The sequence below is a fragment of the Mustela erminea genome, chromosome 7, assembly GCF_009829155.1.
Source record: "Mustela erminea isolate mMusErm1 chromosome 7, mMusErm1.Pri, whole genome shotgun sequence".
Lineage (NCBI taxonomy): Eukaryota > Metazoa > Chordata > Mammalia > Carnivora > Mustelidae > Mustela > Mustela erminea.
The window spans coordinates 74,075,270-74,088,038 of record NC_045620.1 but is presented as its reverse complement, the minus strand read 5'-3'; the positions used below and the strand labels follow the sequence as shown (position 1 = coordinate 74,088,038).

At 37.1% G+C, this 12,769-nt stretch overlaps 1 protein-coding gene and 1 pseudogene across 2 annotated transcripts in view; one reads left to right on the top strand and one right to left on the bottom strand.

Annotated features, from left to right (window-relative positions):
* PSME4 (proteasome activator subunit 4) overlaps positions 1–12,769 on the top strand; it is a 112,416-nt gene that overhangs the window by 11,089 nt on the left and 88,558 nt on the right. For both annotated transcript variants that reach the window (XM_032352115.1, XM_032352114.1), the window contains exons 2-3: positions 8,301–8,441; positions 9,299–9,415. In XM_032352115.1, the coding sequence (XP_032208006.1) occupies positions 8,301–8,441; positions 9,299–9,415 (258 nt within the window). The remainder of the gene's footprint in view (positions 1–8,300; positions 8,442–9,298; positions 9,416–12,769) is intronic.
* On the bottom strand, positions 11,335–11,789 carry LOC116595576 (annotated as a pseudogene).

The following is a 12,769-nucleotide window of genomic DNA, read 5'->3' as shown; positions in this document are numbered from 1 at the left end:
CTAGAGCACTTTGAATTCTCTGCAAATTTGTAGAAATTTGCTGCTCCTGCTGGCTTGGCTGTTGTGTTGAAATCAATAAATATTCTGGCTATTCAGAGTTGATTGTAATGTTGGGAGTTGCAAAGTATTCTAGAGCATAGCAACATAAGATATTCTCCACTTTAGATAAGTCATAATTTGCCTTTCTTCCATATCAGCAGACACTTAGAATTGATATCCTTTATTGTTTTTTGTTTTGTTTGTTTTGTGATGGTGTATTCCTTTTCTTGATCCTCAGCTTGACCTCTTTGGAAGTGAAATGAAAGAGTAAGGAACATTCTCTTGCTTGTGTCTTTTTGTCACAGAATGCTGTTTTGCTCTTCCTCTGCCTAGACCTGTCGCCTGTGCCTGTTCCTGCCTCTTTCCTCAAATGGCTCAGATTTTCTTGATCCTCGGTTGCTTATTCAGAGTGATGATGGCTTTCTAATCTTTCAAGATTCAGTTCAGTGGACAACTCATCTATGATGAAACATTGGTTAAAAAAAAAAAAATCACAAAACTCTACTTCATTTGTCTCCCTTATTTCTGTATATTTCGTTTTCCAGTACATATTTCGTCACATCTAGAAAGGCATTTTGAATACGTGGGTTATTGAGTGAAAAGAGAAAGGGGGATTTATGAGAAAAGCCTACATTTTATCTGTTCATTCACTCTTCCTAGTAATGAGAAGCTGTATCTGCATTTTTAGTATTATGTGTTACGATGCAGGAGTTAGTCCCGTAATCAAGTCAAGATAATTAATTCCTGATCTTCTGGCTTTCTCCGCACATTTTGGCTTTTTAAATTTTTTCATTGGTGATATCTTAGGAGCAGAAGGAAAAGACAGTCAAGTGTGGAGGAAGGTTGGTTTTGTTTTGTTTTGTTTTGTTTTGTTCTGGTTAGAGGAAGAGTTTTTTTAGGAATCTCATTGACAAGTATTTTAAAGCAAATAAAATGACCATGACCATTGTCAGGTATGAAGACATAGTTTTAAAAATTCTTATGTCTCACCATTTATTCAGATATTTTACATTTTAGTACAGTTTTATTGTTTTAAAATGTAATTCCTATACATTTCTCTTAGAGAAGTTTCCTTTTTTAAAAGATTTTATCTGAGAGAGAGAGAGAGAGAGAGAGAGAATGAGCGGGGGGGGGGGGTGTGCTAGAGAAGAGGGACAGGGAGAAGCAAACTCCCTGCTGAGCAGGCGCCGTTTCAGAGAAATTTCTAATTAATCTTTTTGTTGATATTATGAATGGACAATTTACCTCCATTCACCACTTTTTTTTTTTTTCACCACTATTTTTTACCTGGTTACTGTAAGGTAGGCTGCCAATTTCAAGAAACATAGTCTATGGCTTTTCTTATTCAGTCTAAAAGTAGGATTTTTTGTTGCTGATTTTAGATGTTTTAGGGAAAATCATAGCATTGATGACAACATTGTTTTACCCTTCCTGAAACAGTTACCCCTATTTGTGTTTCCTAGTTTGCTCTTTAATCCCTAGATTCAGAATAATGCTAAGTAATAACAGTAAGAATGGCCATTATTGTCTTGAATCTGGTTTTAAAGGTTGTGCCTTTAAAGGTTTTTAGTTTTAAAGGAAGTGCTTCTTAGAGGGGGAATGCCCTAAATCAGATCTTGGCTATTGAATTTTTAAGACTATGTGTTTTTAAATAATTTGGTTTCTTTTTGTTATACTGTGTTAATATTTTCTAATTTATATTTTATTATAATTAGACTTTTTGGCCAGAATAATGTCCGTATTAGAATTAAGTGAGTTTGTGACCCGTTTTCTAGGTATTCCATAGAAGATTAAAAAGAGGGCAGTTTCTGTAATCTCAGTTTTTGTTTTAAAGTCAGCTTTATTAATTATATAATTTTAATTACTTTTAGTTGAAGTCTGATTGAAATGTTAGAGACATACAGTCATTGATTTTATTGCTGCTATTCAGCATATAAAATTTCATTTTCTTTATCAAGACTAGTTATCATGTATATGGTATACTTGTATCAGGAGACACATAACCCCTGGCTCTCTTTTGGATGTTAATAGTCATTGTACATTCTTTAGAGATTGCAAAATGGTTCTTTGCTTATTAGCTGAAGTTCTCTAAATAACTTTTATACCTGAAATACTGTTTACCCTGAGGTACAATTCCTGTAGAAACCAGGATAAATGTTTCATTGGTTCTCTTTATTTACCAGTTTTTTTTTTTTTTAAGATTTATTAATTTTAGAGTGAGAGGGGGAGGAGAGCACGTTCCCATGCAAGCAGGGGTAGGGGAGAAGGAGAGAATCTCAAGCAGACTCCCAGCAGACTCCCAGCTGACTCCCAGCTGAGCATGGGCTCCTTGGAGGGATTGCTGAATCTAACCGCCAAGATCACAACCTGAGCTGAAATCCAGAGTCCAAGGCTTAACAGATTGAGCCACCCAGGCACCCTGTTTACCAGTTTTTAAGATAATGATTTGGTTTGATACCATTCTTCAAGGGCATAACCTGTGGGGTTTTCTTTTGATTGTATTTAGTATTTTTTAGTTTCATTATGAACTCAATGGATTTAAACATACATTGCAGTCAGTTACCATGGTTCATGCTCTGATGTCATTTTTGGTTAGTGAGAACCATACAACTTGAATCCTATGCTGTTTTAAGCAGGACTTTAGTAATTTTGATAAGGGCTGTTTTTATTAAGGGAAACATAGAAATGCAGAAATATTCATTACCTGATCTTAAACATTGTATTTTATAACAAAAAATTGATATAAAATGTTTTTTACATGTTAATTCTAATTACAAAAATAATGCCTTCTTACTTTAGAAAGTTAGAATAAACAAAGTTACAGAGGAGAACATGAAAATCACTCTGTTTTACCACATAGAGGTAATGTGTTATGGTGTTTATTTTATCTTTTAATCTTAATGTATGATTATGTATTTTTCTCTGGTTATATTCATATATGTTTTGTATCCTGCTTTTTTAAAAAAATATTTTTGGGGGGGCACCAGGATGGCTTAGTTGGTTAAGCGCCTGCCTTCAGGTCATGATCCCAGAGTCCTAGGATTAAACCCCACATTGCTCTCCTTCCATGTTCTCTCTCTTAAGTAAATAAATAAATCTTAAAAAACAAGAAAGATTTTACTTATTTGAGAGAGAGAATGTGAGCAGGGCAGAGGGAAAGGGAAAAGCAGGCTCCCTGCTCTCGGTGTTTGGTCCCAGGACCCCCAGATCATGACCTGACACAAAGGCAGAGGCTGAACCTGCTGAGCCACCCAGGTGCCCCTTGTATCCTGCTTTTTTTCTTTATATGACATTTCATTTCATATCCACTAAAGTTCTTTAAAACCATAATTTTAAATGACTACATTTTATCTAATGGCATAAACTACAATTTAACAAACTATTCTCTTATGTCAGCTTCCTTTTCTTTTCCCCCAGAAGAATTTTACTGCGCATGTGGGTTGGCATTATGACTTTGATTTTCTAGGTTATTACTTAGGATGTACTGCTAGATGTGGGTTGTTTTGTTTTCCCTTAAGGTTTATTTATTTATTAGAGAGAGAGAGAGCACGAACAAGGGTGGGAGAGGGGCAGAGGAAGAGGGAGAGGATCTCAAGCAGACTCCCTACTGAGCGGGGAGCCAAAATCCAGAATCAGATGCTCCACCATCAACTGACTGAGCCACCCAGGCAACCCTAGATGTAGAATTTTTTAAAAGTCATTGAGTGCAGCCTGCTTCTCCCTCTGCCCCTCCCCCGCTTGGTGCGCACACGTTCTCTCTCTCTCTCTCTCTCTTTCTCTCTCTCTCTCAAATAAATAAAATCTTTAAAAAAAATTATAAGTGTTTTAAATGAATATAGTTAAACTCTGGTTTTTAAATTTTATAGGTAAAATTCTTTTTTTTTTTTGTCTTTTGACTAGGACTACCCAAAATAAAGCATTTACTTAAGATTAAATGTCATTACTGGGGCGCCTGGGTGGCTCAGTGGTTTGGGCTGCTGCCTTCGGCTCAGGTCATGATCTCAGGGTCCTGGGATCGAGCCCCGCATCGGGCTCTCTGCTCCACAGGAAGCCTGCTTCCTCCTCTCTCTCTGCCTGCCTCTCTGCCTACTTGTGATCTCTATCTGTCAAATAAATAAATAAAATCTTTAAAAAAAAAAAAAAAAAAAAAAAAGATTAAATGTCATTACTAAATGTTGTACATGTTTTATAATTACAAATAGTCTTAAAGTTCGGAAATTATGTTAATTTTACTTGATTGATGGATACAGTTAGAACCTTAGAAACCCAGTGATTGCCTTGAAGAAAAATAACTGGTGAATGACAAAGCTTGTATGAAAACCAGTATTTAGCCTCTCGTCAAGCTCTAATTCTTAGTGCATTTCAGTAATGTATAATTTTATATTACTTTAAACTTCCTTGTAATGAATACTAAACTATGTTCAGGATGTATAGTAGAAAAAACCTTGACAGTATTCCATGCTTTATTAAATAACTACTGTTCCTGGTATGCTACTGCCTTTCTTTCCTTGAGATTAAAAATTAAAGCATTTGATTAATACACTGTAAGGTTGGGAGGAGGAAGGAAGCAGGTAAAAAATGCTTTTGTATTATCTTTCATAGTTTTTCGCTCCTCTGGGAGGATGGAACATAATGACATCATCTGTATATTTTGGATAATTTAAGAAATATTTTGTTTAAAAGATCAATCATGATTGTTACCAAGGTTTTCAAGTAATTTGAGACATCTAATAATAATTTTTAGTTCTAAAACTTGAAGTGAAAATTAATTGGAAAAAAAAGGTCATCTCTTAATATGGTCAAAAGTACGATTTTTGAACATAAATATACAGAAGAACCAACTGGAGTAATTATTGAAAAATGAAGGTTCTTAGTCTCCACCCTGAGGTTTTTTTTTTTACTTCCTTTTTTTTTTTTTTTTTTTTTAACAATTTTATTGCATTTCACACTCCTGGTATTTTAATGGTCTGGATTTAAGATGGAACTCAGGTATATGCATTTTAAACAGTCTAATAGACATTTACTAGGTAATATCAAGGCACTTTTTCCAAAGTGGATATACGAGTTTATACACCGACATTCACACATGAAAGGTCCAGTTGTTCTACATTCTCACCCAAACCAGATACTATTAGGCATTTTAGTTTTAGCCAGTCTGGTGGGTGTGAAGTGGTACCTTACTGTTGTTTTTAATTTGCTTTTACTGGTGAGTAAGTGTGTTGAGTATCTTTACATATACTTATTAGTCATCTCTATGTTGTCTTCTCAGAAATGCCTACCTGAGTCTTTTGTGGCTTTTGGGGCACCTGGGTGGCTCAGTGGGTTAAAGCCTCTGCCTTCGGCTCAGGTCGTGATCCCAGGGTCCTGAGATCGAGCCCTGCATTGGGCTCTCTGCTCAGTGGGGAGCCTTCTTCCCGCCCCCCCTTCCCTGCCTCTGCCTGCCTCTCTGCCTGCTTGTGATCTCTGTCAAATAAATAAATAAAATCTTTTTAAAAATAAATTTAAATGGGTTGCTTAAATGGGTTTACTGATTTGAAGGGAGTCCTTATGTAATTGGGAGTTCTCAGGTGGTTGTATCTAAATATCAGATTGGGCTTTTCACTTTTTTTTTTTTAAGATTTTATTTAGTGCTCACTTCGGCAGCACATACACTATGATTTTATTTATTTGAGTGAGAGCTAGAGAGAGAGAACACACAGAGAAAGAGGGAGAAAGAGAAGCAGGCTCCCCACTGAGCAGGCACTCAGTGTGGGTTTGATCCCAGTCCCCTGGGACCATGACCTGAGCCAAAAGCAGATGCTTAACTGACTGAGCCACCCGGTGCCCCTGAATTTCTCAGTTTTTATGAAAAACAGTTATTAATTTTCTTCTTGTACTTTCTGTGCTCTTCAGAATGAATATTTCTTGGACTGCATTTTGAGAAATGCTGAGACAAGAACCACTTTCTGGTTGACAAGAACTGTTTCCTGGTTGACAGGGAAAATAGGTTTCTTTCTGAGTAATCCCCTAACATCTCTAGTTTTGTCAGCAGTTCTACCTCCTCTAGGAATCCCCCTGTTGGTCTCTTCGTTTCATAATACTAAATTTGAGGCTCTGAATTTTGTGTTCCTAATGTTAAGCATATAGTTCTTTCTATTGCAGTAAATGCAGTGGACTATAGCTAAGTTATTTTGGTGGCTTAGAGCCATGTTTCCCCATTTTTTCCCCCAGAAGTATCCTAGCCACAGAGAGGAGTAAGTACAGAACCCCAGGGGCATCCCCAGTCCTGGCTAGACCTGAAGTAGCCACTGAAAGCAAAGGATGGCTCTTTGAACTCTGCTCCGTGTAGTTTTTAGGAGTATAGTTTGCTTTCATTTGAAAGTAGCATAGATTCTTTTACTTCAGAATTTAGAGTGAACTTGAGGGGAGGCTGCAAGAGGCTATAGCACATTTATTCAGCATCTTCAAATACCTCTGGTAACCCTGGGCTTTGGGTTTTTATATATTGCCTTCGCTATTCCATTTGCTTTACCAGCCCACTGTAGTTAAGAAACTTGCATGGTGATTACTAGCAGAAGCAAAAGAGTATCTCGCTTTCATTGCTCTGCTGCCTGTACTATGGGTCACAGGGTACTAAGGTGAAATCATGGGATTGTATCTTGAAACAACAGAAAAGAGCTGAATGAATAAATAAATACACAACAGTGTGAGAAAATGAAAAAGTTTTTATGTTTTTAGTGGACCAAGAATTTTGAGGAATTTATGGAAAGGAAAAGCAGTTAGATATCCTAATTGTAGAAGTTAAGAGTTCATTTTGATCCTAGCTATTGGGGAAGTGCTAAAGACCATATAAGGAATATTAATTTTCTGTTGCTTTATGTATTTGTCTGTAAAATGATTATTTCTCAAGGGATTTTATGATTTTTAAGTGTCCACTAATTTGTTCTAAGTAAGTTTTTGGTTAATTAAGTTTTTGTTACTTAATGCATCCTCAAAATAGTCTGTAATTAGTCATTCTTTTTGGGACACCTTTTCCTTTACTTAAAGTTGATGCTTTTGATTACCTTGGTTATCTAAAGTTAAAAAACTGAAAGTGTACAACTTCGAGGTAAAATACTATATGATTTTTGATAGTAACTTAATTTTACTATAGCTATGCGTTATGAGTTATATAACTTGGTGTATTGTTTTAGGATTCTAAGCAAACCATTATTCTTTCTTCAAAGATTCTGTGGTTAAACAGTAAACTTATATGTATCTGTACTCTCTTGTTCTGTTTTATTCTTTATATTGTGATATGCTGTTTTGTTTTTTTGTTTTTTTTTTTTTTAATTTGACAGACAGAGATCACAAGTAGGCAGAGAGGCAGGCAAAGAGAGAGAGAGAGAGAGAAGCAGGCTTCCTGCGGAGCAGAGAGCCCGATGCGGGGCTCGATCTCAGGACCCTGAGATCATGACCCGAGCCGAAGGCAGCATTCCAAACCACTGAGCCACCCAGGCGCCCCGTGATATGCTGTTTTTAAGTAGTTTTAGGAGTTATATATAAACAGATCATTCTCTTAAATGAGCTCTTGCTTAATAAAAGGAAGGGGGCAGGGGAACGCCTTTCAGGGTGACTAATGACCAAAAGACAGTGAAGACCAAACAACAATAAGACAACAGTATTGTAATTGGTCATTGACTCTTGATGAGAATTCAGTTATAAGTCTTTTGTTAATTAAATTAATATTGGTAGTCTTAAAACAGAATAATTTTTCCTACATAATGAGTAGATATATAAAATGCTTAACATCAAGGACATTTGAAATTAAGGTGTCACAATACACTTTTTTTATTGTGGCAAAAACATAAATTTACTCTTAACAATTTTTAAGTGTACAGTACAGTATTATTAGCGATATGTACATTGTTGTACAACAGATCTTCAGAACTTTTTCATCTTAACATGACTGAAATCCCATGCTCCTTGAATAACTGGTTTCCTTGTGTGCCCCACCTCCACTTGTCCCTGGCAACTACTATTCCACTTTTTGTTTCAGTGAGTTTGATTATTTTAGATACTGCATATAAGTGGAATCATGCAGTATTTGTCTTTTGTGATTGGCTAATTTCACATGCATATATATGCATACACAAATACACATTGCATTTTGTTCATTCATTTATCTATTGATGGACTTCCATGTTGCTTTTACACTTCAGCTATTATGAATAATGCTGCAATGAATATGGGTATGTCACCATACTTACATTTAAAGGCTATATTGGCTTTTTTTGTTGCAGATATATTCGACTTTATGGGAGAAAATTTAGCAAAGAAGATCATGTTCTTTTTATCAAGTTATTGTATGAGCTGGTATCAATTCCAAAACTGGAAATCAGCATGATGCAGGGATTTGCCCGTCTCTTGATCAACTTGTTAAAGTAAGTAAATTTCCTGTGATTTCTCCTAACAGTTTTTGGTTTGTTTCTTCAAGGTTTTAGGCAACACAAGCTAAGTGTTCTTTGGTAAGAAGACCCAAGTCCCAAATTGCCAGTTTGCAAAAAGGTTACAGAAAATTTTATCATAAGTTTAAGCCATATGTGTTAATTAATTAAAATTCTGTCTCCTCTGTGAGGCCTTCTGTTTTGAAGCACACATGGAAACATACGTCACCTGTTGTTCGTTTAAACTAGTTCTCTTCCGTTGTATATGTGGTAAGATCCTAGAGGAGTCATGAATCATTTATTCTTTACTCCTAGGTACCCAGCACAGTGCTGGAAACATTAAATGCTTCATAGATAAAATGGGAGAATAGGAAATTCATTGGCAGTAATGGTGGCACAAATTTAAATCCCCCTTTTAGGGCACCTGGGTGGCTCAGTGGGTTAAAGCTGCTGCCTTCGGCTCAGGTCATGGTCTCAGGGTCCTGGGATCGAGTCCCACATCGGGCTCTCTGCTCAGCAGGGAGCCTGCTTCCCGCTCTCTCTCTCTCTCTCTGCCTGCCTCTCCATCTACTTGTGATCTCTCTCTGTCAAATAAATAAATAAATAATCTTTAAAAAAAAAAAAAAATCCCCCTTTTACCTGGGGCTCTTTGAGGTTTGAGCAGCAATTAGAATCTGATGCATTATTTTTCCTACTGCTGCATTCTACCAGTGAGTTGCTGTGGATAGGGGTAAGCAAAGCCCACCAAGATGACAGTAACATTTAACAAATGTCCTCCCTGTGTAGTAGGTGTAATATATAAACAGCTGTACGTGAGTATACTCATATATGTTTACTTTTTTTTTTTTGGTTAGGAAAAAGGAACTTCTTTCAAGAGATGATTTGGAGTTACCTTGGAGACCACTTTATGACATGGTGGAAAGAATATTATATTCCAAGACAGAACATCTGGGATTAAATTGGTTTCCTAAGTAAGTTTCCTTTTAAAGTACTTCTTTGGGAACACTTGGGGGCTTTTAGAATTTGGTCATAATTGAGAAATAATTGGGTTATTTGAGATAAGCAGATATACATTTCAGTGTGCTCATTTCCTTATAACTTGACTCTTCAAATAATTTATTGCCCTCTTTAAATTATACCTGAAATTTCACTTAAGAATTTCCTACCAGGATATCTGACAGTTAACATTACCATAGTGGCCAAAGACAGCATATTTTTGTTTGAAATCTAGTATTTTATCATTGAAAATAATGCACATTGGCGTTCTTCATAATATATTCTCATGTGTTTTAATTCTTCAAGTAAAATAAATACCTCAAGGAGAGGAGCTTGGCATATTCCAGAGGGTGCCCACATCCCAGTTAAAGAAGCATTAGTTTTAGTGACTGTTCATGGAATGCAGGCTATTCACATGCATGGCTTCTTGGTTTAGACACACTAGAATGTAATGTTTAGACATACTAGGATTATGAATGTCTGGCTGATTATAACTTCTTTTACGTACATCCTAACTCTTCCAGATCTCTAATTCTGGTACGTTCTGTATTCTGAGTTTACAGAGTACAGTATGATGATCTGTCCTTTTTGGTAAATAGTGATTTTAGACTTGACTGCGAAGTATCATTTCTCCCTGTTAACAAGGCTTTATCTAGTTGTGATCTAGCTCTTAATTTTTAGTCTTAGCATATTTATCTTAAAATACTCTTAAACGTTGACTCATCTGGTTAAGTGTCTGACTTTTGAACTTAGGGCTGTGGGTTCAAGCCTTGCATTGGGCTACTTCAAAAAAAAACACATTTTTTTCTTTTTTTTAACTTCAGACATGTTTGTTATAATCTTATACAGTTTACATAAATTTGCACTTGTATTTATTTGGGTTCAGTTATAACATAGCATAATAAAAATATAAGCACTAGGGGCACCTGGGTGGCTCAGTGGGTTAAGCCTCTGCCTTCAGCTCAGGTCATGATCTCAGGGTCGTGGGATTAAGCCCCACATCAGACTCTTGGCTCAGCAGGGAGCTTGCTTCCCCCACCTCTCTCTGCCTGCCTCTCTGCCTACTTGTGATCTCTCTCTCTGTCAAATAAATACAATCTTTAAAAAAAAAAAATCCAAACACTGGTCTTTTGAAATAAAGCAGCCACTCACCATTCAGCAAACACATGATTTATTTTGTATAAAAGGTTTAAGTTTACTAGCGTTTAAGTACATGATTATACTTTCTTTGTATGCAGAAATAAACATCTCTGCCACTATACAAGAAAACTCTAATTAAAGAGTTCACAGGCTTTTACCACACACACACACACACACACAAACACACACACACACACACACAGCATTCATTAGGCTTGCATCAAAAAAGGGTTATTTCTGGCCAAAAGACTTCATTTAAGTAACTGAACAGTGGATTCTTCCAGTATTCATGTTCCACCTTTGAAAAAAGGCAAAGTCTCTTTAAATTGGCAAATTCCTTAGGATTTTAGTGTTTTTACTCCCCATGGTGAAAATACTATATAAAGAAAATCTTAACAACTGCAGAAAGGGCATTTTAAAGTCTTTTTCATAAATAACTAATATCACAGTCCAAGTCAGAGAATACCCTGGGGAAGATGGTCTTAGTTTTCTTTCCATTTTTAAAAAATGTCCATTCAACTTGTTGTTCTCCCTGTGAAATGGTTGAAAAATAAGTTCAGGGGGTGCCTGGGTGGCTCATTTGGTTAGCATCTGTGCACATCTGGGGTCACAATCTCAACATCGTAATCTCATGAGTCTGCTCCTTCTGCTGCTTCCTGCCTCGTGTGCACAGATGGTCTCACTCTCTCCCTCTCTTCTAAGTAAATACATAAAATCTTAGAAAAATAAGTAGTTCAGTGTCTTAAAAGAATGAATCCTGTGGATTTGTTGTTGTGCAAAGAAAAGGAAAGTCATGGACACATGAACTCTCTGTAATTCAGCCACAGAGCGCTTTGCTGTCATTTGACATTAATTCAGAAGGGAATTCAGAAGCCTGCAAGGACAGGATACTGATGCCCATGTTTAGGGTGGTCAGTGGTGCCCTGGATGCCTGGCTTTGCCCAGGTCACTAGTGGTATGGGCTGACAATAGTGGGGTACAAGTCCAGGGTAATGTGCAGGTCCAAGGTATCTTGTTGCAGGGTTTTCATCTTGCTCATCTTCTTGTTCTGGGGATGCTTGCGCATCAGCTCCATGAGTTTGGAATAGCAGTCATGCTGTACAGCAAGCCCAGCGTGTCCTCCACCAAGGCTTTGCTCCAGAAGATGACCTGGCTGTGGTCTAAAAGACGGGTTTTTCTAATGGGCCTCACTGGACTAAAGGCTTTCATGCTGATGCATGGGGAAGGAGAGAGTGGGAGGGAGCTAGCTGCCCAGGAGCTCATGCCTCAGCACCTGGTGGGGCTTCCTGAGCTTCCTGTGCTCCGCACCAGGCTGGGCTCAGGATCTTCTTCTTTTTAGTAAGTAGGCTCTGCAACTCGGTCCTTGAACCCACAACACTGAGGTAATACGTGAGTTGAAATCAAGAGTCCGAGGCTTAACCGACTGATCCACCCAGGCGCCCCTAAGAAAAATCTCCTAAACTATTTGTGATTGAGCTTTATGTTTAGGAAAGTTTCTACGGTTTTCTTCAGTATACCTCTCCTCTCATTACCTAGAGTTGTTTGTCATACACACACGAACTCATTCCCTGAAGAGCACCATTTTATATACTTCCGTTATTTTCCTTTCTTTTTTATAAATTAAGTCCTTTAAGATTTACTTCTGTGATTTTTCTATCTCAATTCTAAGCATGTTTTCATTATTTCGTGACTACTTTTAGCCTCCTCATTTCAGTTCTTTTAATCCTGATCATTTCTCAGGCTTCACTGAAGTTAGCAGCCTTTGTTACACCCTTACCATTGAATTTTTTGAAAATGACTGCAGATGGTAGGATGACAGACTTCAAAAGATTCTTAGGTCATAAGTAAATAGTGAAATGATATAAATGAAAAGAACTTTTTTTTTTTTTTAAAGATTTTATCCATCCATTTGACAGATCACAAGTAGGCAGAGAGGCAGGAAAGAGAGAGCAGGAAGCAGACTCTGTCTAGCAGAGAGCCTGACATGGGGCTCGATCTCAGGACCCTGAGACCACGACCCAAGCCAAAGGCAGAGGCTTAACCCACTGAGCCACCCAGGTGCCCCTAAATGAAAAGAATTTTTTAAAAATGACTGTAGATCATCCTGAATTTAGCTCCAATTGGTTTTTGGACAGTGGTCACAAATAGAGTGGTAAGAGATCATTTCTTTCCTGAAGACTTTATGGGGT